This window comes from Leuciscus leuciscus (genome assembly GCF_965113295.1).
Source record: "Leuciscus leuciscus genome assembly, chromosome: 15".
Classification (NCBI taxonomy): domain Eukaryota; kingdom Metazoa; phylum Chordata; class Actinopteri; order Cypriniformes; family Leuciscidae; genus Leuciscus; species Leuciscus leuciscus.
Window position 1 is genome coordinate 35,468,881 of NC_138739.1, and position 25,253 is coordinate 35,494,133.

The window sequence follows — 25,253 nt, forward strand, 5'->3', positions numbered from 1 at the left end:
GACACAGTTTCAGGTAATAGTGGCCCGCAGCTGATTAGCAGAAGTATTTCATTAAGACAGTAATAACACGAGTTAGCCAGTTAGCAGGAGACCTACACAATATAAAACACAAAACTAAGTAATTTGAACACCTGGTAGAAAATATATATATATCAGTAATTAGTCATACTACAGATTGTGATTCTGAGGAGCAAGTTGGTCCAAATAAGCTGGGTACTGACCCATCTTTCTAGAGCAAGCGTTTTGCGAATCCTGCGTATTTTCAATATTGCCAAAATTACCCACAAATAATGTTTTTTTTTTTGTTTTTTTTTGTTTTTTGCAGAAATTGAGGAGCATAAGCTCAGATAAAGAAGGCCTAAGATCAATCAGATCCAAAAAGAAATACAAAACATGTGCTAATTGAAAGAAAAAAAGTTGACAAAAAAAAGAATCCTATATTTAGTGATAATATAGAGTAAGAAGAGATTTATAAGCAATTTTTAGGCTGGTTATTATTATTATAACAAGGTGGGGGAAAAAATCACAGAAATTCTAAATTTTTGGGGATGTAGTTATAGCCTGGGTGAGTAAAGTCTAATGCGATAACGGGAAAAAGAAAATCCTCTGCGTGTCAAAACTACGTGAACTCAACATGAGGGTTAAACATGCAGATAGTGTCACTAAAAACTATGCTTTTGCATCTGCCTCATTAAAGGTGACTTAATTAACACAGTTTATGCATAACCTCATAAAAATAATTTTCCTTGTACTGTGTTTAATGTTTTCAGGAAAGCATCTGTAATAATGGATACAGAGGAGAAGTCTCCTGCTATAGAGAGGAGAGAAGAGGATGATGCACCATGTCCCAGCAGCGTGTCTATAAAGTCTACAAATTCAATGGATCCACCCATACATTTCAGAAGTGGAGCTGTGACCTCTGAACACATGTGAGATTATTTGTCCAGTATTTGAAACAAGAACCTGAAACATCAGATAGTGCTAAGAAACAAAACGATTGCTTTGTCTTCTCTCTGTATCTCTAGGAGAAAGAGAGGAGGCCCAATTTTGTGTTTTTATTACAAATGTTACTCCTGGTAGCTTATTTATACACACACACAATGAGACACAGTGACAGAGACACAGTTAACACACACAAGTCGAGCAGCATCCATGTGTTCTTGACCTGCCTTCATTAGTGACAGCCAGGTAGCTAGTTTTGTCAACTTGATTTATTTTAATTAGTATAGATTTTTTAAAAACTGATTGATTGTAGGCCTCGTTGATTTGAAGATAAAGTTAATCTCTGTAAGAAAGAAGGTGTCTGACAAAATTACAGACATTCTCAAAAAATTTTTGGGGGAAATACCCTGGGTGAGTAAAGTCCAATGCGATAACACTAGCATTTTCTGGAAGAAGAAAATCCTCTCAATCCTCAAAACCTCTGTGGAAAACATGCAGATAGTGCCACTCAAAACTATGCTTTTGCATCTGCCTCAGTAACGGTGACTTAATTCAGGGGTTCCCAAACTTTTCCATGACAAGGCCCCCCAAATACCACTAGGTTCTGGCCAAGGCCCCCCTTTTGCAGGATGTGTTATTGAACCCATCGACAAAACTACGGCAAATGTAGAAATAAATAAATAAAACATCTAGGTGAACATCAGATTATGTGATGGTGTTTGATACCAGCCAATCAGAAAGATTATAGAGATGAACCATTACAGTTGTCAAGGCCGATTCTGATTTGTCATTGAGTTTGACCAGCCGATACAGATTTTAGCCGATTCTGATTTCATTTTTTATAACCACTTTACAGCACACACAAATATTTATTTTCTATATATATTTTTTATAAAACACCACTTTTACCCAAACTGATTAATAAAAACAAGTTTAAATGGGTACATTTTCTATAAACATTTTTGAGTCTTCATTTTCTTTTCTGACATAGCCTACTCCAGTTCTTGTTAAAACACACTATACATGCAAATTATGTGCATTTTTGGTACTTTTTGTGTGAAATCATATTTATTTTGTCCATCAAAAGTGTGCTTTCACTTTAATTGAGCGTAAGCAGCGCAGCAAAAATAGACTCGGCGCCGAAACCCTCCACTTCACTACTGCTCACGGCACGCGACGCTCCTGCTTGACGCTCACGCGCTGCTCCTGCTCGCGATGTGAACGCACTCACTGAAAATGCACGGCGAAAAAAATTTGCGCTGCTCACGCGCCGCTCGCGGTCTGAAACGGCCGGAATTCACAAGGTTTCCTACATATGCGTTCTGTGTGCACGTGTGATGCTGATGTTGCGCGATGTTAATCATCCGGCCCCGAGTCGAGTGCATTTGAATCGGCATATGTCAGACTGAAAATCACGTGAAAATCGGCCAGCCGATCAATCAGTTAATCTCTAAAAGATTAGCATTAAAAGTATAATGTTCAGATAGGCTATGCAAAAAAATATTATAATGTTATTTCATAAATGCTCATATTAACACTTTTTTTTTCTTTTTTTTTTTTCTTTTTTTTTCAACTTGCTGCGGCCCCCTGGCGTCCCCTGGCCCCTTGCTGCGGCCCCCAGTTTGAAAACCCCTGACTTAATTAACACAGTTTATGCATAACCTCATAAAAATAATTTTCCTTGTACTGTGTTTAATGTTTTCAGGAAAGCATCTGTAATAATGGATACAGAGGAGAACTCTCCTGCTAAAGAGAGGAGAGAAGAGGATGATGCACCATGTCCCAGCAGCGTGTCTATAAAGTCTACAAATTCAATGGATCCACCCATACATTTCAGAAGTGGAGCTGTGACCTCTGAACACATGTGAGATTATTTGTCCAGTATTTGAGACAAGAACCTGAAACATCAGATAGTGCTAAGAAACAAAACGATTGCTTTGTCTTCACTCTGTATCTCTAGGAGAAAGAGAGGAGGCCCAATTTTGTGTTTTTATTACAAATGTTACTCCTGGTAGCTTATTTAAACACACACACACACACACACACACACACACACACACACACACACACACACACACACACACACACACACACACACACACACACACACACACACACACACACACACACACACACACACACATCAATTCTGGTTAAACTATAGCTGTCTAAATCATCATTTATAGTCATATTTGTTTTTTAGGCGTTGTATTGTGTTTGCAAAGAAGATTTTATATAACATTACAGAGAAAAGTTTAGTAAGCAACTTTTTTTTTTAATTTTTGGCTTTTGTAAAGAAAAGGAGGGAGCATTTGAAATTGATTTTTGAGGTTATCAACATTATGCCACTAGTACTGTTGTTTGAGCTTAACTTATTGAGCGGAACCCATAATATTTAATGACAATTTGGGTATTATACATACAATTGAGTGGATGTGTTGTCTATTACGAACATGCAATATTAGGTATAAATATTTATACAACATAATATTTTAGATACAATTATTAAAACTGCTTTGGCTAATGCCAGGCACATGCACAGATAGACCTCAACTGGTGCTCAAGCATCTGCCCTCTTGGCCTTTTTGCAAATGTGTCCTCCTGAGGGAGCATCCTTCACAATGAGACACAGTGACAGCAACACAGTTAAAGGACAAATCCAGTGAAAAATGAACCTAGGGGTAATTAACACATGGTTACCGAGTCGATCGTTCCCTGAGATGCGTTTTCATGATAATCGAATATAAAGTGTTTTATCTTTAAAAACAGATTAGCTCATAACAATAGTATATGGGGCACAGAGTAAGTAGAAGTAAATCGCTAGTTAATACCACTAACAAGGCTCAAAATAGCCTCACACTAACACGGTAGCATAATGAGGGTCCATACATGCAAACCGAAGCATTGAGAACTTTGTAAGTGTACAGACAGTTTAATAAGAAGATACTTTATAAAGACAGTACATTACGCGTTTACATGCAGGATCCATTTTGGAAAACAGTCTCGACTAATCGAGTCACGAACGCCGCGCTAAGTGAGCTGGTCGATAGGAATTACGCATAGTGAAATCTATCGTAGCGCGGCGTTCGTGACTTGATTAGTCGAGACTGTTTTCCAAAATGGATCCTGCATGTAAACGCGTAATGTACTGTCTTTATAAAGTATCTTCTTATTAAACTGTCTGTACACTTACAAAGTTCTCAATGCTTCGGTTTGCATGTATGGACCCTCATTATGCTACCGTGTTAGTGTGAGGCTATTTTGAGCCTAGTAATAAACCAGTCGCATTTCAAAGTAATTCGCGAAATGCCCGCCAGGTGGCGCAAAGGGATATTGTGCAAAACAGCAGCGACATATACAGTATTATTATTAGCCTGTATGTTGTGGTTTTACCCTGAAATGTTTAATTTCGAGAGAGACCCGACGCACGCAGTGAGGGAGACAAAAGAAACTTGCTAAAAAGAGATCCAGCGCGTCTGCGAGAGAGAGGCAAAGAATAACGCCTGCTCTTAATTGATGTTGCTGTGAACTATTTTCATTTTGTACTGTTTTATTTTTTTTTATTTTGCTGCAATTTCTTTGGCAATACAATTTTAAATGTTGCAAGAATAAGATTCTGTATTTCTTTCTTTGCTTAAAATGGAATAAACTCTAAACTCGATGCAACCCTGTTTTAACCTGTTAAGGTCGTAAACCCGGTACCATACTGAATTGCGTTATTAAGATCGTTATTACGATCGTCCTTTAATATTTAAAGGTCCTGATGAAACATTAACAGTCATATGTGATATCATTACAAAGCTCAGACCCTCTACTTTTCACACAAAACCATCTTTTTTTAATTCATTTTACATATCGCATCATTTAAATGTTTAAATTCCTCCACCCGCAACCGAAATACCGATCAAAAGGAAGTGTGATTATGAATTTGAATATTGATGGCATTGGTCAAATTTGATGAACAAAGGCAAGTCATATATCAAACGAAAGCTTTCTTTCTCAGGATTTTAGTTATATGGTTTATTTAGTTGACACAATACAACAGATCAAATGATTGCAGAATGAGTCGCGAAGTACATCTTTGATCTTTGTAAACAAACTAGGAGAAACGTTGCATTTCATCTCCGATTAGAGCATGTCGGAGCTAAACGTAGTCAAAAAGATACATAGACTTTCACCTTAGACTGTTTTCTTCAAAATGAGTCCATTTTCACCTTTATGTGAGTTTCGTTTGAGAAATAATCTACCATTATGTCTCATTTAGTCCAGTAATGCAGGAAATAAGTAATTGTTTTCATACGATCCACATGATATCGCCGACGGATGATAACGAACTACGTGTCATTGGAAAGCTAATGATCTCAGCGTTACGTGAACATGTCGTGAACACACCTTCCCTCTAAACCAACCAGAGTCTGAGATATTCGGCACGCAATTTATACATATTATTCTATTATAAATAAATATACATTTTCATGTTGCAGATCTCATTTTTGTCTACCCCATTACTTATTTATTGCATGTATTGAGTCTCTTTGAGAAGAAGATAGTGAAACACATGGGAATATTTGTAAGTGCTTTTAGCAAATAGTAAAAGTGAGATTTTTGGTGTAATTTTCTTTATAAAAGCTTGTTTTTGCAGTCGGGACCTTTGAGATTCCAAAGGCCCCATTTACACTGCATGGTTCAAGTGACCCAATTCCAATTTTTTCCTCTCATGTGGCACAGATCGGATATGACCGATGAATGTGTAGCCTAAGCAGGAAAAAACGCATGGATTCCGATTTTCTCAGATCGGATTCAGGCGTCACTCATATGTGGTAATAAATCGGATATGAATCGGATACGTGCATTTGCGTGTGCCATGTAAGCAGACAAATCGGATATTCCCCAGTAAATGCGAGTCGTAGGTCATTAAAAAAGTGACGTCAACTCAGGTGGACACCACCAACTGAGATCACATGACTTATTATAGGTGCGATGGAGGTCGAAGGCTCAACACAGTGGAGTAATTTTTTCTACATCTTACGAGAGCAATGTTTTGCTGACCTTTGAAAATAGTGCGGAAAGCAAAGCGCGGATGAGCTCCAACGTCACCCGAATCCGCAGCCAAAAACAAATCATCCACCTGCCTCTCACCCGCACCAATCATTTTCTCTGATTTAAGTATCCGCACCAAGCGCCAACATTCTAATCTGAAAAATGAAGCCTACCCGGAAGTGCGAAAAACTGCAATACATCGAAAATCCGCTAGGGGCAGGTCCCAAAAGGGAGCAAATGTCCATACACCCCCATGTTAAAATGTCCGTTTTCACAGCATAAATTCATGTTTTTACAGGTTGGTCCCATGGACTTTTATTGTATTTTTCGATAGGTTCCGAGTGCCTGACAACTGTGAGGGGGGTGAATTTTTTTCTAACTCGTTAGTTTAGATCGTATTTAGATATAAAATGTATGACAAATAAGGACGCGATTGCCAGCTTGATTGACAGCTGACAACGAGCATAGGCTGCGCCGAGTGGAATTCCTGAAATTTGACGTCTCGGCCATGATCTGACACAACAAATCATACCTGTAAGTTATCCTTTCTGAACATTTGTATTGAAATATGGCGCCGCCCATACCCCCCATAAACGGCCTCAAAACCGTTCTTCAGAAGTCTATGGGTGACGTCACAGACGCTTTGTCCATATTTTTTACAGTCTATGATCCGCACCCGATGGTCAAAGTTATTATTCTTATGTGGTTACGTGTGAGGATAAATGGATGATCATCATCACCTTCAACAGCGGACTCGAGGCGACGGTTGATGCGCGCATCTAATACAATGATGAATGAGCGCTGCTTTTAAATGAACATTTCTTTAAAACAAAATTTATTTGACAATTTAATTTTCTTAATGGCATAATAGGCTTTACTCCCTTGAAACTTAAACTGGAATGGAACATGCTAATATTTTAGAGAATGTAGTTAATATTTTCGTTAATAATGATTTATCTATCCACCCGCCACCCACCCAAAATTAATCAGAATGTTATTTTTATTAGCCTACTTGACCCGCCCGATCCGCGGATTATCAGGAGAGCCCCCGCGGATATAACCGCGATCCGCGCATCACCATAATAATTTTGTCTGCTTCTGCATCCATTGCATATCGAGCTGTTTTACTTAATTTTCCGGGCCAGAACGTCTACATTTGGTTGTTTTGGCAGTGTATAGTGTAAATGCAAATATCGGATAGGCCTACGGGTCACTTTTAAAAGATGATGTAAGCGGGTCGTCAAAAAAATCGGATATAGTCAGCAAATCAGAATTGGGCATCAAGACATGCAGTGTAAATGCAGCCAAAAAGACACTAAAAAGCCACTTTGCCCCCCTTTGGTTTCATAGCCATTCTTTTGAAAGCAAAATGTTAGACACATAATATTTTTTTTCAGTGTTTGGTGACATCTAGTGGAATCCGATGGAACTTATAATAGGTAGCTGTTGCACACAACACCAGAGTTATACACTTTCAAAGAAAAATTCAAAGAAAAAAACACACAAAAGCGCCTACTTTTTTGTGTGTTTCTTTTGATATTTTAAACACATACAATAGTTTTTATTACATTTGACACTTGATTTTGTTTGTTTAAAGGGTTTCCTATAAAATGACACCAATATTTTGCATTTACTTCACTGTATGTGGGTAAGGGGAGCCATCAGATTTGGGTATGTCCAATACATAAGCGATCGGCTGACAATCTTCCTTCATCAGTTTTGTCGTCTGTGCAGCGGCTCTTCTGGAATGTAGGCCTAGCAAATTTATGTTGTAATGTGCCATTGATAATTAAACAAAACGCTTGACTTTAATAAACCGTTACCTATTTAAGCATCAAGAACGGTAAAACATAAATGCTGTCGGCAAACATCGGTTAACAGTATGTAGGCTACAATGTTATCGTCTAAATGCCTATTAATAAAGATGACAGGAAAACACAAAATATCAAATCAAACACAACAAAGCTCTTAAGTGTTTCGAATCAATAAATGAAAATTTCAAAAGTTTTTATTTCTGACAAATATTAAACTAGAGACAAAATGATAAATATGGTGGAGCTGAGATTTGAACTCAGAACGGTTGAAGCTGACTGTTATTGCGTTGACCAGAGCTATCGTCTGAACGCTGTCTAGAGAATGAGCTTAATGTATTATGCTCATGCAAAGCCGCATTGATGGAGCCTAATATTTTTCTATTTCAATGTTTTATGTTGAAATGTTTTCATTATTTGTTAAAGAAAATTATGCTAATCAGAACAACCTACTAGTAAGCCTATTTCATTCTTAATAAAGAATGCTAAAACACAAATGCTGACGACTAACATCGGTTAGCAAGTGACAGCAACACAGTTAACACACACAAGTCGAGCAGCATCCATGTGTTCTTGACCTGCCTTCATTAGTGACAGCCAGGTAACAATCATGTTTGCCATTAAGTTTCAACATTGTTTGCCACTGCTGTGAAATTAAATCACTATTAAAATATCTCAATAGAGCCGACCTAGTTTAAGATAAATACCTCCATTAAACTTAACAAGCAAACTAGTCTGATGTGTAAAATGGCATCATGTGAGGTCGAAAATGCCAACAAAATTAATAAAAATGCCCCCAAAATAAAGATATGAAATGCCCCTGTATGAGTTCTTGTTATATTCATAATAGAGCAGTGACCCCTGGAGCCAAGTGAGATTTTTGCCTATACAAAGGATACATGCATAGATGTAGATACATTTACAATATATTTTCGTGTGGCATGGCATATACCTGAAAGAGCTACTTCTGTGTAACACGTGTGCAGAGAAGTGTAGACTAAATGCTGTAATTTCTTTCCTTTTTGATGTTTTTGCAGTGAGGAAAATGATGTTACTGGAGAACTGCAGGATTCTTACCAAGCAGTGAGTGATGCCATGAAGACAGTCAAAACCACTCACAAAACCAGAATGAAGAACAAGTATGAGCACTTATTTGAGGGAATCAATCTACAAGAGAATCAAACCCTCCTGAACAGGATCTACACAGAGCTCTACATTATAGAGGGAGATGCTAAAGGGGTGAATGAAGAACATGAGATTATAAAGATGGAGAAAACACCCAGAACACAACTTTCACTAGATATTCCAATATACTGCAATGACATCTTTAAACCCTTACCTAAACCAGGATGTAAGGAGAAAGACCACATCAAGACTGTTCTTACTAAAGGCAATGCTGGAATTGGAAAAACCGTCTCAGTGCAGAAGTTAATTCTGGACTGGACCGAGGGAAAAGCCAATCAGGATGTAGATTTCATGTTTGTGCTTCAATTTCGAGAGCTGAACTTGATTAAAGATCATCAGTGCAGTCTTCACAGTCTTCTGCTGGACTTTCATCCTGAACTTAAAGATCTGGACTCAAAGATTTATGCCGAATGTAAAGTTGTGTTCATCTTTGATGGTCTGGATGAAAGCAGAATTACACTGATGTTTTCTGATGATGAGAAAGTTTCTGATGTTGATGAGACTTCATCAGTGGGTGTGTTGATTTCAAACCTCATAAAAGGAGATCTGCTTCCCTCTGCTCACATCTGGATCACCTCCAGACCAGCAGCAGCCAATCAGATCCCCTCCAAATACATCAGCCGTGTGACAGAAATTCAGGGATTCAATGACCCTCAGAAGGAGGAATATTTCAGGAAGAGAATCATTGACGAACATCAAGCCAGCATTATCATCTCACACATTAAAAGATTAAGAAGCCTCCACATCATGTGTCACATACCCGTCTTCTGCTGGATCACATCCACTGTGCTTCAAAACATCCTGAATCAAGATCTCAGTGCAGAAATCCCTCAAACTCTGACTGAAATGTACATCCACTTCCTGCTGATTCAGATCAACATGAGGAACCAGAAGTATGAAGAGAGAGATCCAGAGAAACTCCTGCAGTCCAACAGAGACATGATTTTGAAACTTGCTGAACTGGCTCACAAACAGCTGATGAAGGACAATGTGATGTTCTATGAGGAGGACCTGAGAGAGAGCGGCATAGATGTCACTGATGCCTCAGTGTATTCTGGGATTTGCACTGAGATAGACATCACTGACGCCTCAGTTTATTCTGGGATTTGCACAGAGATCTTTGAGGAGGAATCTGTGATTCATCAGAAGAAAGTCTACTGCTTCATACATCTGAGCTTTCAGGAGTTTCTGGCAGCTTTCTATGAGTTTCACTCCCAGCAAAAGTCTTTGCACATGCGGCTCAAAGAAGTAATTGATGAATCATTGCAGGATGGACGCTTGGATCTTTTCCTGCGATTCTTGCTGGGCATCTCACTGGAGTCCAATCAGAGACTCTTACAGGATCTACTGACACACACAGAGAATAACGCAGATATCATCGATAGTGTCGCAATGTATATTAAACATAAAATGAATGTTGATGAACAACTCTCAGCTGATAAATCCATCAATCTGTTCCTCTGTCTGCTGGAAGTGAATGATCAGACTCTCTACAGAGAGATTCAGAAATTAGTGAAATCAGGCATGGACTCAGAGAAACTCACTCCTGCTCACTGCTCAGCAATAGCCTACATGCTTCAAATGTTAGATGAGCCGCTGGATGAACTGGACTCCAAGAAATTAAACACATCAGAAGAAGGCAAAAGAAGACTGATACCAGCTGTGAGGAACTGCAGAAAAGCCCTGTAAGCATTTTGTCATAAAGTGGCATATTTCTTTTATATTTTGTAATCACTGTGCCATAGCAGTTTAGCAAGATTGGAAGAGAAGTCTAAACATGGAATGAGTAATCTCAATATAATAACAGTTTATCTTCTAGCGATCATGATTTTTCATGGCTCAATTATATATATATAATTTTTTTTTTTTTTTTTTTTTAAATGGCAGATTTCGATACTGGTTGATTATTTTCTTTTTTTGTCATTTATTTGCTCTATAACAGGCCAAACTGGCCTTAAACAAAAAATATCCATAGCCATTTGAAATTAGAGGCAACCACTGCATTTTAATCACAATCCAAACAAAGATGCTACACACATGCAGTATGAGCAGTTGTTTTTGATTTAAAGGAGTCATATGATGATTTTTCACAGTCTCCCAAAAACAAGATTTATTCTATCTAGAAGAGAAGGCAGATCCAGACCTAGCTAAAACACCTCGATCAAATTCTCCCTCACACATACCCACATCACTAGGTGGAAATATTTGCATAATGCCGCCCAAATGCATTCGCAAAGAAAGAAGGCGTGGCTTCGGTTATTATAGGGTTGTGGCCGCCATGTTGTGAGACGGTGTGTGTTTTAATGCGAAAGCAAAAGCAGCACTTTTATTTGGCCTTCAGAAAGTGGACACAATAATAAATCAGTGGTTACCAGAACCCAAATGTTCGTTTGGGAAGCGCATTTTACGGAGGGCAGTTTCCTGAACCTGGGAGAGCCGTTACGAAAAAGAAGTATACTATAAGTTAATTTTATGAAGTATACTTAAGTAATGTTCAAGTTTATTTTTAAGTATACTTTATGTAGCAAGTATACTAATGTCAATGTACTAGTAGTAAACTTGTAAGTGTACTATTTCAAATCTACTTGGGACTAAATCGGCCCACTTTAGTATATAAAAAGTATACGTTTAAGTGTATTATAAGTGTACTACTAGTTCACAACTACGTTTCTCATTTGTACTGCATTTGTACTACAAGTGAACTTATAAGTATACAAGTAGTTAATATTTTAATTTCCCTTTGAAGTGTACTCTCAGTAAGCTACTAGTTTAGTTTTATACTGCAGGTATACTTGTAAGTTTTCTTTAAGTGAACATAACATCATACTTAATAGTTTACTATTTATATATTATTTTTGCACTTTACGTATACTACCATGTTCCTATTTAGGTATTATTTTTTTTATACTTGAAATATAACTTTAACTGTACTTTAATTTTAAAAACATTTAATTCTACCTTCATGCATCCTTTTTTATCAACACTTGAATGTGGGTAAGTTTATTAAAAAAAGGCAACATTTTAAACTAAAAGCTGAGAAAATTACATTTTTGTCCGAGACTACGCATGGATCAGATTCAGAATGATGATCAGAACAGATCGAGTATTGAGTCTATCAACACCCTCAAAGCTTCAGAGTCCTATAGCTCGTCCTGGGTTGACATTTCATTCAGTAACATTAGGCAGTTTTGATTTACATGCGGTTTAATGTTTGACGATCGTGTTATTTTACATTTGCGTAAGCAATTCTTCTATCGCTTGTTTCTTTTTCTTCACCTGTATTTTGATCAGGAGATTCTTTATTCTTTCAGATGATGTATAATAGCGCGTCCTTCTGTATAACAGTGAAAACATGGATAGCCAGGAAATTCTGTCAATGCCTGGGAAAGAGTAAAGTAAATTTTAAGTAAATTCCTAAGTACACTACCAGTGGACTAGCCTACACAAAAATCAGATATACTCAGAATTAGGAACATATATGTTTTCTTTATAAATCAATATTTTCAAACAATGTAAGTTTATAAGACTGTATTTAAAACTATTTGAAAAAAGTATTTAATAGGCTCCTCAATCAAAAGATTTAAAACAACTACAAGCCAAGTACACTTAGAATACTTAATTATACTTTAAAGTATATAGGGGTTTTCAACCTTTAAATAGTTCCTAGAACTATTGGAACTAATTGTCCAGTTGGTCAGTCAAGTTGGTGAAGGTATGACATCACTTTGTGGGCCAAAATCATAGACTGTAAAGAAAAATATGGACGTAGTGTCCGTGACGTTACCCGTAGGTTTCTGAAGAGCATTTTTGAAGCCCAAAGTGGGCGGAGCCGGCCATCGCCATCTTGGCAGCGCATCACTCCCGGATAAACGAAAATGGGCAAAAAGACGGGATTAGATGATGTAACGTGACGCTAACAGACAGCAGACAAACAGCTAGTAGTGACAGTAGTGACAGCAGCAGCAATCCACCTGTCACTCAAGTGGCCACACCCTTAATTATGCAGAACTTTAAGGCTTAATATAGTTTAAACGGATGAGTTATAAAAAATTCATTCAAAATGGTGCTTTGAAATGTGTAGGGCAAAATAACAGTTGTAAACATAAAGATCAAACAGTTTTGCGACCATCCTATTTAAATGGGAATTCTGCAAAGTGTCAATTAACCATTTACTGTTATTTTAGATTTTCAGGTTGTAATCTCACTGATCAGTGCTGTGAAAGTGTGGCTACAGCTCTACAATTAAATTCTTCATTGAGAGAGCTCGACCTGAGTATCAATAACTTGGAAGATTCTGGAGGGAAGCTGCTGTTTGATGCACTGAAGAGCCCAAAGTGTCAACTAGAAAAACTGAGGTTTGTTTGTCAGATTCCTTTGTATATATATTTCATTACATTTTACCAACAGTATACAGAGAGTGGATTTGTTGGATAATAGTGGAAATGATCAAATATACTGTTATTTGCCAGTTTCAAATAATGTTACAGCATGATTTAAGTTTATATATACTGCCTATAACATATAAAGAAAGAAACAACTGATACAAATCTTTGGAATGTCACAATTAATTTCAGCCCAAAGAATATCAGATACATTTGTACCACTTTATGAACACATTTTACTGAAAGTTACACTGCTCACTGAAAGCTCTTCTTGAATATTTTGCCCAAGCTAACAATACAGTAGTTTCTGGTTCCCAGAACATCCCCAGAACAGATATCCTAACATTCTCTGTTGGTTATCCTGGAAAGTTTTTCCATTAACATGTTAGATTTCATATGGGCTTGTCACTGTACCACAATTACCCAGATTTTATGTTATTTCAGCACCAAATAACAATGACTTCAGTACAATCTAGAGTTTTTAAAATATGAAATTTAGTCACAGACATTAAAAAATTAATAAACAGTTGTTGTATTAACTTTAACTAGGATAATGTTCTGGGAAGGTTCACTTTAGTCAAACCTAAAAATAACCTGCAGGGAACGTTCTGTATAAGTTCTCTTTTGGTTGTTACAAAAAAAGGTTAGTTTTTGGTTACAAAAAAAACATATAGAGAATGTTCCTAGAATGTTCTTATTTGGGAATGTTCTGTGTTCACTGGGTTTTGTAAAGTATTAAATACATTGCAAATGCAGTTCTTACATAAGGGTCAATGATGTAATAATTGAATCTTCTGTTTAGATTGTCCATCTGTAAGTTCACTGATCAATGTTGTGAAAGTGTGGCTTCAGCTCTACAGTCGTCAAACTCCTGCCTAAAGGAGCTGGACCTGAGTAACAATAACTTGAAAGATGCAGGAGTGAAGCTGCTCTCTGATGCACTGAAGAGTCCACACTGTAAACTGGAGAAGCTGAGGTAATTTTAAAATAGTCATAAAACTGAGGGGATATACATTTATATATATTTATGCCTTTGATGTCTGTCATTGTAGATTATCTGGCTGTATGGTGACAAAAGAAGGATGCTCTCATCTGGCTTCAGCTTTGAGTTTAAACTTCTCACATTTGAGAGAGCTGGATCTGAGCTACAATCACCCTGGAGATTCAGAGCTCACTGCACTGAAGGAGGATCCAAACTGCAAACTGGAAAAACTCTGGTATGATGGACACTAGCAATGTTTACATTAACCCTCTGAGGTCGAGAAACGCGCCGACGCGTTTTGCTGGATTTTTTTCACATAGCAGCAACATAAACTTAAATTACTCCGTCATTTATGGTCATACAGAAAAAAGAAATATAAAAAAAGAATCTGTGATATTTCTCCTTTTGTATGTGTCCACTTACAATCAAATCAAAACATTGTGCTTTTGTAAAATAAAGAAAATAAACAGGGTGTGCGTTCTGCCTCTCCGTCGCGGTGAACTTTTTTTTCTTGAGCACGTCTATAAACTGAAACAAAACTCAGCGAATACTTCTCACACATTTATGAGCCATATACCTTTATACACATTTAAGTGTGTACTTTTAAATGATCGGATTCAAACTGAAAACAAATATTCTCTGTTTAAGTAATTTGTATAAAACCAACAGGATGTCCAGTATCTCAAACGCTTGCTAATTACTTTTTAATTCGACACGCCCACTCGCGCAAAAGATATTCACATGCAAATCTCCACATGGAACGCGAACGCCCTCGTTACCTCAAACACAAAACACCAAAAAACTTCACAAGTCTCTGCTTTTCGTCGAGTTTGGAAGACACGTCTGAGCTTACATTGGATTTACCTCAGAAGAAGAAGAACGCGATTTGAAGACAAGAAAGATGTAAGGTAAGAAATTCTTACTTATTAGTTTATGGTATTGTTGCATAAACTTCACATTGCAGTTGAACTGTTGCTAGATATATGGTGAATATTATACTATTTAGACCCGTGTTTCCTGTTAAATACTGTTTGTGGATATCTGCTCAAACATATGTATAACCATAATGTTTAATATTTTGGAGCGCGATCGCGTTTGAATGTATCATATTTTGGAGCTCGCTGTGGGTTTGAATGTATCATATTTTGGAGCGCGCTGTGGGTTTGAATGTATCATATTTTGGAGCGCGATTGCGTTTGAAAGGAAAAATGCACCAAACATTAGGCTTTATGTTTTTACTATTATCTCATTTCATATCATCATAACGAATGGAAACATTTGAAGTAACATATGATAATCAATATATTTTTCTCTAGCGTAGTTGTTCTTGAAATCTTTTGGAAGATTTAATTTATTGTTATTATAATTTTATGCAGCACTGCGTAGCCTATGCCTACAAGGCACAACAAACCTGGTGTTCATTATATATTTTTGGAAACGTGTGTGTGTGTGTGTGTGTGTATTCTGTGAATTTTAAAAAGAAATTTTAACCAGAAAAATCTAAAATCTATTCCCAAAATCGTGCATCCCTATAGTTTCTCTTGATATCAGTATGTTCACAGTTTTTTCTTTTTTTTTTTTCTTTCAGGGACCAGATGCAACTGAGTCCTGCTGACTTCAACATTCACATGAGTCTCTGTACATGAACATGGTAAAGTGAAAATCAAACACCTTGGAAATTAAAGGTATGTACAATGTTTTTAGGAATGGCACAAAGGTCTCTGTCTTTGGATCATTGTTTTCAATGTGCTCTTTTGTCATTTGGATTTTTGGATTGTGTTGTGTTGTGTTGTAAATAAATCCAAACAATCTAAAAGCCATTCTTTTTTAAATCTCCTCATTCTTTGTGCAAGGTTGCTCTGAATGACAGGGCCTGATCGCTCCTAATAGGGCAGTTAGGGGAGTGTCTTTGTCTTTCTCAGGTGTTAAAAGCTTACATATTAATGAGATGATCACGCCTCTTCGCATATGGCTTTGTCACACAAAACACGTCTTAGAAATTTTAAATCAATATATTGTCTTATCTGAATGAGCAGTCAGGGTGATTTTCACATAGTTTTGGAGCAAATATTCTAGGCTATGTCATACAATTTTCAAAAGTCTTGTGAAGAAATAATCAGTATGGGTTTCATGGCCTTATTTCAGTGAGAATTTTTTTTTGTATTTTCAAAAACCACGCATAAATGTCATTATCTCAAAACTACAAACTTTTACATACATGCTGCTGATATATTATTGTAGCAGATTTTGTGCTCAATACAGTGTAATCAGACTTTAGCCATGAAAATGTCACTAGTAACAGAAAAAAACACAAATGTCAGAGCATGTCAGAACACCTCCAGGCCCAGAAAACAGCTCAGACCTCAGAGGGTTAACACTATTTTTATTGATTTAAATGTAGCCTATTCTTATATGATTTCATTCTAATTGATAATTCACAAAATACTCCTTACATGAACTCTAAATTAAGGGACTGAGTTGATATAGATGTAGGGTGAGCAGATTTCTCATGGTGGTTTACGGGATGGGATGGACAGGCATAACCGACTGTATTTACGCAAGATTTCATTTACAACTTTGTATTTGAACAATCAGGCGCAAAGAGAACTGAATTCGGGATCGGGCGCTGTCTGAGAGAGCGCTTCTGGTGTATCTCATTCAGCGCAATACTACATTGAGTTCTTTTTCACAACTTCCTGTTCAAAATAACTTGATAAACTCTTTTTGAAGATCCCTGTTAAATGTAAACACATGCTGCTTGACATCTTTGTGTCTGACGTGATCTGCTCCACACTCTAATATCACTTCCGGGTCTATTAAAGTGAAGACATGTCTCAATAGGTAAAAGTAGGCTTCTTTCAATAAAAGGTCCTACATATTTGGAATACTTTAAACTTGACATTTAGCTTACCTGTCAAGAAGAAACTCTGTAAGTTCGCGGTATCGATTGATACCCAAACATTCCATCAAATTCCTCCATCTTTTAAAAACAATGCCAATGTTTATCCTTGTTTTACCCCGTTGTCTGTCTGTGTATTTTGGCAAGTCTTCAAATTTTATTAGCACTTTTGTAATGACATCTGAATGTCTTTTTCCACACCTCCTAAACCCCCTCTGGCTCAGCCTTCTACAGCAGACACACCCCAAACTCTTGCTAATGGGCACGAGGAGGTATGCAAATACATACAGTGCCCTCCACTAATATTGGCACCCTTGGTAAATATGAGCAAAGGCAGCTGTGAAAATAAATCTGCATTATTTATCCTTTTGATCTTTCATCCAAAAAAAAAATCACAAAATTGTAACCTTTCATTGAAGTAAAACAATTGAAAGTGGGGGGAAACTCACATTATGATAAATGTTTTTCTCCAATTTCTCCACAATTATTGGCACCCCTAAAAAATTTTATGAGTAATATATAAAATATAGTATATTCCTACACTATAAAAACACTATAAAAGTATATATAAACACGAAGGCCAAAGTCCATTAAGGCGAGACACTACAGGTGAATAAGGTAAACATTTTAACTTACAGATATCACCGTGAAACTTTACCAGTTGATTACTCACATGAATAGGAGAAAAAAAATGTATTGCAAGTTTTCTGTAATTTTATGTTTAAATATGCTAATCAGGCTATATCTAATTAAATATGCGCTAATTTGAATATATTTTGAAGTGACGAATCTGACCATTGAAAAAAAACAAGGTTCAAAATTATTTTTGCATTTTGTTGATATATTCAATGAAAAGACATTACCAGAGGGGATTATGAATATCTCCTTTTGTTACCCTGTAAATCAGAAAATACTGCCAATAGCCTTAAAATTATTTCCGCCCTATTTTTAGGCATAAAATGTCTTAATAATCAGGCCAAGAATGATATATCAACAAATCACTCTGGACAAACCTTCACAATATAGTTAGGAATACGAGTTTGGTGTATGTAGCTGCTACAGAAGTGGAAAATCATCACTCGGAGAGTGAGAAAAAAACACATTTTGAGAAAACGGCCTTTAAAGATTTTTATGGCAAAATTCCACTAATTTCTATTGAAAGCCATGAATTACAGACAAAATATGCTTTAGGTCAAAATCAAAATCCATGTATCACACTGTTTAACATCCAAAACTCATTATTGCTTCATCCATCACTGATCATAACATCCAAAACAACACATCGACCGTCCATCACACAGGTGGAATGACAAAAACTAAATATATCACAGTCCCTCAGGCAGATACATATTTAGCTGTCAGTGGAGCTGCTGTCCCCTCTCCTAGGAACTTCCAGCTTCTTTTCTGGTGTTAAATTTGGGAAGTTTTATTCTTTTGCCTATTTTTCCAAGGTGTAAATCTCTTAGTGAAGATACTTTTTCCCAGAGGAGGAGGAAGTGCATCTCTGTCTGACCCAGTTGGTGGTCACTGAGCCTGTATTTAGTCAGGATCCGTCTCTTCTTCGTATCTCTGACAGTGTGCAGATACTCTGTCAAATAAAAATTTTGTCTACTTTGTTTGCTTTCTCCAATGTTCTAAATATTGATCTTTTGAATGATTCATAATTAGTTTTGTTGTGTTGAGTTGAACCAGTGCTGAAGGGAGCCTGGTTGGTTAGCTTCACCATCAGCTGACTGAGGGGACTGTTTTCAGGATTTGGCTCTTGGGTTTTAAGTGCTTTGAAATGTAATGTGTCTTTTTGACTTACATTTACGTAGATGTGTTCAAAATGTTACAGCTTGTTCGTACCGCATCTACGCACTATGTGATGGCATTTCATCATCTTCTGTCTCCGTTGGTAATCCCTCGAGTCTTCTTGCTAATGACAACTGGTTTCGGCTTCTCTGAGAGAATTTTATACGCATATCTTTCGACATTTTGAACTACCGCGGCAATGTCAGAGCGCGTCACGTGATGATTCTGAACGAATCACGTTGTCAGAAAGTGACATCAGCCAAAGAGATTGCGCATTTCGAGTTAAATTGCCCATTTTACTTTCATGATTGGTTGCTGATAAACAGGAAAAGACCACATTTGGATCCGCCAGCATTGCAAAGGAGAGAGAGAGCTTTCTAACTGTATATGTGATGACGGGGTGCAGACAGCGATCGCGGAGCAGCGTGATGATTTAGAACGCCAACTTTTGATGAATTTAGGCGAAATCTACACACGCAAACAAAGTGTAGTAAAATAAAGACCTAAATGTGTATTTTGGACTTTTTTTCAGCACAAGTCTGAAAGAAGACATGTTATTGAAGACAAATAGCCCAAAATCTCAAAATTGGCATGTTTTTGCCTGCCGTGTCTCGCCTTAATCATTAATCACAATGAGTTAAACCAAAGATTATAGTTCTGATTTGCTAAATGGAAAGTGGCTGTAAGAAAATAACTAAAGCATTAAAAAAATCCCCATTTCCACCATCAGGGCAATAATTAAGAAGTTCCAATCAACTAAATATGTTATGAATCTGCCTGGAAAGAGGACATGTGTCTATATCGTCCAAATGCATGATGAGGAGGAAAGGTTGAGTGGCCAAAGACTCTCCAAGGATCGCAGGTGGAGAATTGCAGAGATTAGCTTGAGAGTCTTGGGGTCAGAAAGCCTATAACATTTTTTTTTTATCAAACAGCCCCTACATCACCACAGGTTGTCCAAAAACAAACTCAAGCATATTCAGTTGTCAGACACAACTGGAACCTCAAACAGGACTGATTTTTGTGGTCAAAAAAAAAAAAAAAAAAAACCTTTTTGGCAACAAACCCACCAGATGGGTTTGGTGCAAACAGGGATAAAAAGTATCCCATGTCCACAGTTAAATATACCGCTGGATCTTCAATGTTGTGGGCCTATTTTTTTTAGATGGTCCTCACTGCAGAAAATGAAATCCAGGGGGAGGAGTCGGATCCAGATCCAACTCCTCCCACCTTACATATACCTAAACCTACCCATCTCCACCCCTTAATCCCTAAACCCACCCCTAAACCTACCAATCTCCACCCCTTATATCTGGATCCAACTCCGCCCCCTGGATCTCGTTACTGCATTGAGGTGCTACTGATTTTTTTGGCTGGAAGTCCTGGACATCTTGTTCAGAGACATGTCATAATGGATTCTAGCCAATACCAACAGATAAAAAATCAAAACCTGACCATTTCTGCTAGAAATCTTATAATGGGCTGTGATTGGATCTTCCATCAGGACAATGATTAAAAAATGATCAAAATCAACACAAAAAATGTGTCACTGAGCACAAAATGAAGCTTCTGGCTTGGCCATCCCAGTCCTTGACCTGAATCCTGTAGAAAATGAGTCAGGTGAACTGAAGAGATGCACCAGCATGGACCTGAGAAACTGAACAATGTGGAGAGATTCTGTATGGAGGAATGGTCTTTGATCTCTTGTCAGGTGTTCTCCAAACTCAGCAGGCATTAGAGAAGAAGACTCAGAGCTGTTATCTTGGGAAAAGGATGCTGCAATAATTGTGGCCAATGTGAACTAAAGAAAAACAATTTCATAATGAGATTTCCCCCCATCTTTCAATTGTTATCTATATATTTAGACCACTTTAATTGTTGATTGTTATCAGGATGTGAAGAGACTTTCAACCAGTATAACAAAAAAAAAAAATTATTGTAAAAAAATTGCCTACCTTAGCTTTAATCAGATTATCCAAGGGTTAAACAACTCGATCCAGGCTACGTTAATTCGGACACATTTGAAAACGGCTCTCTGTCCACACTAGCATTTTCAAGCGTTTTCCAGAAGTCTCTCGTTCACACTGAAACATCGGAAAACGCTAAATTCACCTTACTGCGCAAGCGTAAACCCTCATAAAAGCTCACTGAGATGATACAGACGGAAAAATAAATAATAAAGTTATCGCACAATTCTTCTGAAAAGATAATTTTATTTAGCAAAATATCTCACCTTTCACTGATGTGTCCAGGTCGCACTCAGTCACCATATGTTTGGTCTAAAACACAACTGCTGGACAGCAAATGTGAGTAAATTCTGTCATCTTTGCAGGACTGTGATATGAAGAGTGTGCAAAGTAACATTTTAGCAACTGTGTGAAAGTGAATAGCACATAAATGGCACAATACTGGTATAAACATGAATATCTATTGGTTGTAACGACAATGACTATGACATGCGGTCACATGCTGTTCAAATTAGTAAATCCTGATCTCCAAACACATCCTTCGTTGTCTCCTTAGACAACGAGTTTGTTCATGGCGCCTCTAAGTCTGCTTGAACGGTCAAAATTGCATCTTTGTGGCTCCCCAGAGGGACATTTGAGTCACATAGGGAACCCTGTTTTGGAGAATCCCCTCTAAAACCCCCATTTCAGCATGGACTCCCTGTGACTTTTATAGACTTGTGACATTCCAGATACTCCACACACACGTACATACACACACACACACACACACACACACACACACACACACACACACACACAAACATCCTTTGCGTTTAACTTAACATCCTTTTAAAGTGTGTAACTCAGACTTGTATCTGAACTTCCTGTATGTATGTGTGATTAATGTTGTTTTGATCATATAGTTATGATCTTCGAGTGTTTGGCTCTGAAATGTATTTTTGAAAAATGTTCTCCCAGTAGAATCGCATCCCGTAACCCGATCTCATTGGCAGGTCATAAAATTTGACCACCAAGCTCAGCCAGCCCTATGCATGAGACAACAGGGGCGCAACATTCCAACGCACACACACAAACACACTCTGGACTTTGAAACAGAAACCCCCTACAGAAAAGGACTTTTACCCATAAAGTCACTCTTAAATGTACTAAATATATAAATTTGTGTGTTAAGAGGTGTGTGTAAACCATAGGAAAGCATATGTCCTATTTGTAACATTAATAGAACTGCAAATGCCTATACTAATGCATACTAATGTATCTTTGCATTGCTACAACGCCTATATTCTATTTTTGATTTCTCTGTAATCCTCTCCAGCTAACAGAGTTGAATTCCGATAGCAGAATGCCGTGATGCGCATTGTTTTATACAGTTCATATGTCTGGAGAAAAATCCTCTCAAGTTAAAGTCAATCATGACTCATTCGAATGGGCGTGTCTAACCGGACAAAGGAATCTTCCCGCTCGAAAAATCTCGACAGATGATTTGCCCTTCACGCAAAAGGAGGCGTACGCGAGACACTGTTAAAAGTCCGAACCTTCAGTTTAAACTCTCTATCTCAACTCTCAACTCTCATCCCTGATCTCTCACCCTTCCTCCTCTTCTCCCCGGCGCAGCGCTTCTCCAAGGAACATCTGAAGGAGGCCCTGGCCTTCTCTATCGAACGAACACATGTTCGAGTCGTAGCTGCGTCCTTTGCAACCAAGATTTGCAACCTCTCCCTGCCCGGGAGATGAATCTGAACTTTCTCGGTAACGTTACATTCAGTGAGCCTTTTTAAGCTTCCCGCGACACCGGAAGATGCAGCAGAAACAGGACACCATCCTCGCTTCCTGCCTCAGCCTCAGCCTCACCCGAAAGAGCACAGAATCTTGCTAGTAGGCTATATTGATTCCTATAAAAGCTGTTCCAGGTGTCTCGTGAACTTAGGTTTCTGTATGTAATAATTACTAGCTTTTCCCTTCTCTCTATATCTTTCTTTCTTTCTTTCTTTCTTTCGTTTCATTTCATTTATTCTGACCACGCGATGTTTTATGTTTTGTTTGGTTAAATGTTTGTTTGTTTTACTGTTTGCATTTTTACGTACGTTTATATTGTAGCTTATATAATCTCTAGTGTGTGCCATTTTATTAATAAACCCATTTATACTTTTAATTGTCTCTGTGTTTGAAAACCCACCTTATAAGTCAATGAAACTAAAAGATCTAAGCTACAAAGCTCGATATTGTAGACTACATTTAGTAGTTCTTAATTCATAAACTCAGAAAGTTTGATGTTCGTGGCCAGAAGATAAAACTTTCTTGGAGTTTGTAAAGGGATACCCCCCTTCTTAACTGTGATAATCTTACAGTTATTCGCTGGACGAATGACTGATGACCAAACCAGTTACAGAACAAGGTAATCTCGACAATTGATCAAATAAATGTACATGCGATTTCTGAATTATTATGACCATGAGTTATAATTATTAATATTTCCAAAAGAGTCATGTGACTAAACTTGCGTCTTCGTTTTTAAATACCTTTTACAGTCCACACTACAACGCGAAAATGGCATTTTCAAAGTTATCCACTTTGGAGAGCGTTTTCAAAAAGTGTTGTTTTCATTAATAAAAATGACGTCTCAGTGTGGATGGAAAGCCAAAGCGGAGAGAAAAAGATGCGTTTTCAAATAAAAACGTATTAGTGTGGACAAGACCTCAATCTGAATGAGATTTCAGTGTGTAAGTTCATTCAGATGTATTTGGCTACAAGTTTGCTTAAAAAATGGGTTATTAGGATCTATGTAAAAGTATAGCCACCAGCAGCATTTACGGGGGCATCAGAAGCAAAGTGATGAGCTAAGCGAGCATGGCAAGGATTCATGTTAGCATTGCCAATATATTGCATAAAACACTATGCTTTACCTTGATATCAACTTTGACAAAGAGTTACCGTTTGAGATAACAAAAGCTTTTAATAACTCTTTGCCAGCATGGTCACATGATGATCTGTGTGAAATTTGACTGACTGTCCGAAATTTGACTGACTGTCCGACAGTCGAAAAATATACCACTGGATTCTGTAGGACCCAAAGAATAGAACAAGGTGAGATTCATGGCTATTAGACAAAATTCGCAAACGCTATAAGCATATTTGTCAATTTTATTATATCCGGCCCAAAACATCATAGGTTGTTTCAGGGCATAGTGCCGAAGACACAAATCAATGTAAGCTCGCGCTCGATCGGCCCAAAGCCAGCATCCAACCAACGCGGAAGGTCTTAACGTGTTACTGTCTTTTCTCGAGGCAAAGTATTTTTTTATTAAATGTAATACATTTGAATATGTATTCTCTCGTTATTTCATCTGACTCCATAAATGAAAAGGTTTTAATGATATCTGTGGATCAGTAATTATGAGCGAATGTTTGACTATTCCTTTTAACTCTTTAATGAAAATAATGTCAAAGTCAGTTAGAATAATCAAATGTAACAATTTATTATGTCAGGTAAATGTATCATGCCAATTTCATAATCAATTCAAAGATAATCGATACAAAACATCAAATGCTCTGGAATAGAGAGAAGAGATGCGACCCAACATTAAGAAATACGTTAGGCTGAGAGGTCTCACTCTCTCAGCCTCACGGGCTAATCTGAGGTACGGAAAAGGCCCCGAATTTCCTGCTGCATTTCATTATATAGACAAACCTTTCACATGGAAACGTACTAACAAAAGACATTTGCATTCAGAGGTTGCACCTTTTGGGGGTGTGTGACCATTTGTCAGGAGATCACCTTCCTTGTATGTCATTTATCTATAAACTCTTAAAAACCTTATTACCTTTTGTTTGACTTATTTGGAAATGAGACATTTGTACCAGTCGCACTGTGACATTTTAAATGATACCAAACATGAAAGATACTCTGTGGTAATCATTCACATTAAACTATACATTTTCTTGGGTGAATTCAGGTGATCATCTGAGCATGAGAGAGAGGGGGTGAGGGGAGAGGGAAAGAGATGTAGATTAGGATGACTCTGAGCTGAGACTTTCGTCTCGATGGTGCACGAGGGCTAGTTCAAATGGTAATTTCCAGAGAGGTCCTTTGTCCTCTCAGGGTCTGGTCGCTCTTGAAACAGACTGTCCGGCATTTCTTAATTTCTCAATTCTTACATCAACTTTCGTAACAATATGCTAAAGCTTTCATAAAATACAGCATTTTATGACAAAATTCAAAATGGCCAATGCCCAAAATGGCTAACATGG

At 37.5% G+C, this 25,253-nt stretch overlaps 1 protein-coding gene and 1 long non-coding RNA gene across 7 annotated transcripts in view; one reads left to right on the plus strand and one right to left on the minus strand.

Moving 5' to 3' along the window:
- The window catches only part of LOC309475151 (uncharacterized protein), a 343,736-nt gene that overhangs the window by 267,814 nt on the left and 50,669 nt on the right, over positions 1–25,253 (plus strand). For all 6 annotated transcript variants that reach the window (XM_082137779.1, XM_082137781.1, XM_082137780.1 and 3 more), the window contains 6 exons: positions 771–929; positions 2,648–2,806; positions 8,831–10,663; positions 13,163–13,333; positions 14,163–14,336; positions 14,413–14,577. In XM_082137779.1, the coding sequence (XP_081993905.1) occupies positions 771–929; positions 2,648–2,806; positions 8,831–10,663; positions 13,163–13,333; positions 14,163–14,336; positions 14,413–14,577 (2,661 nt within the window). The remainder of the gene's footprint in view (positions 1–770; positions 930–2,647; positions 2,807–8,830; positions 10,664–13,162; positions 13,334–14,162; positions 14,337–14,412; positions 14,578–25,253) is intronic.
- On the minus strand, positions 19,974–20,475 carry LOC309475263. The gene is made up of 2 exons (XR_014197591.1): positions 20,397–20,475; positions 19,974–20,187 (listed from the first exon to the last, which is right to left on the minus strand). It is a non-coding gene; the product is annotated as an uncharacterized lncRNA (long non-coding RNA).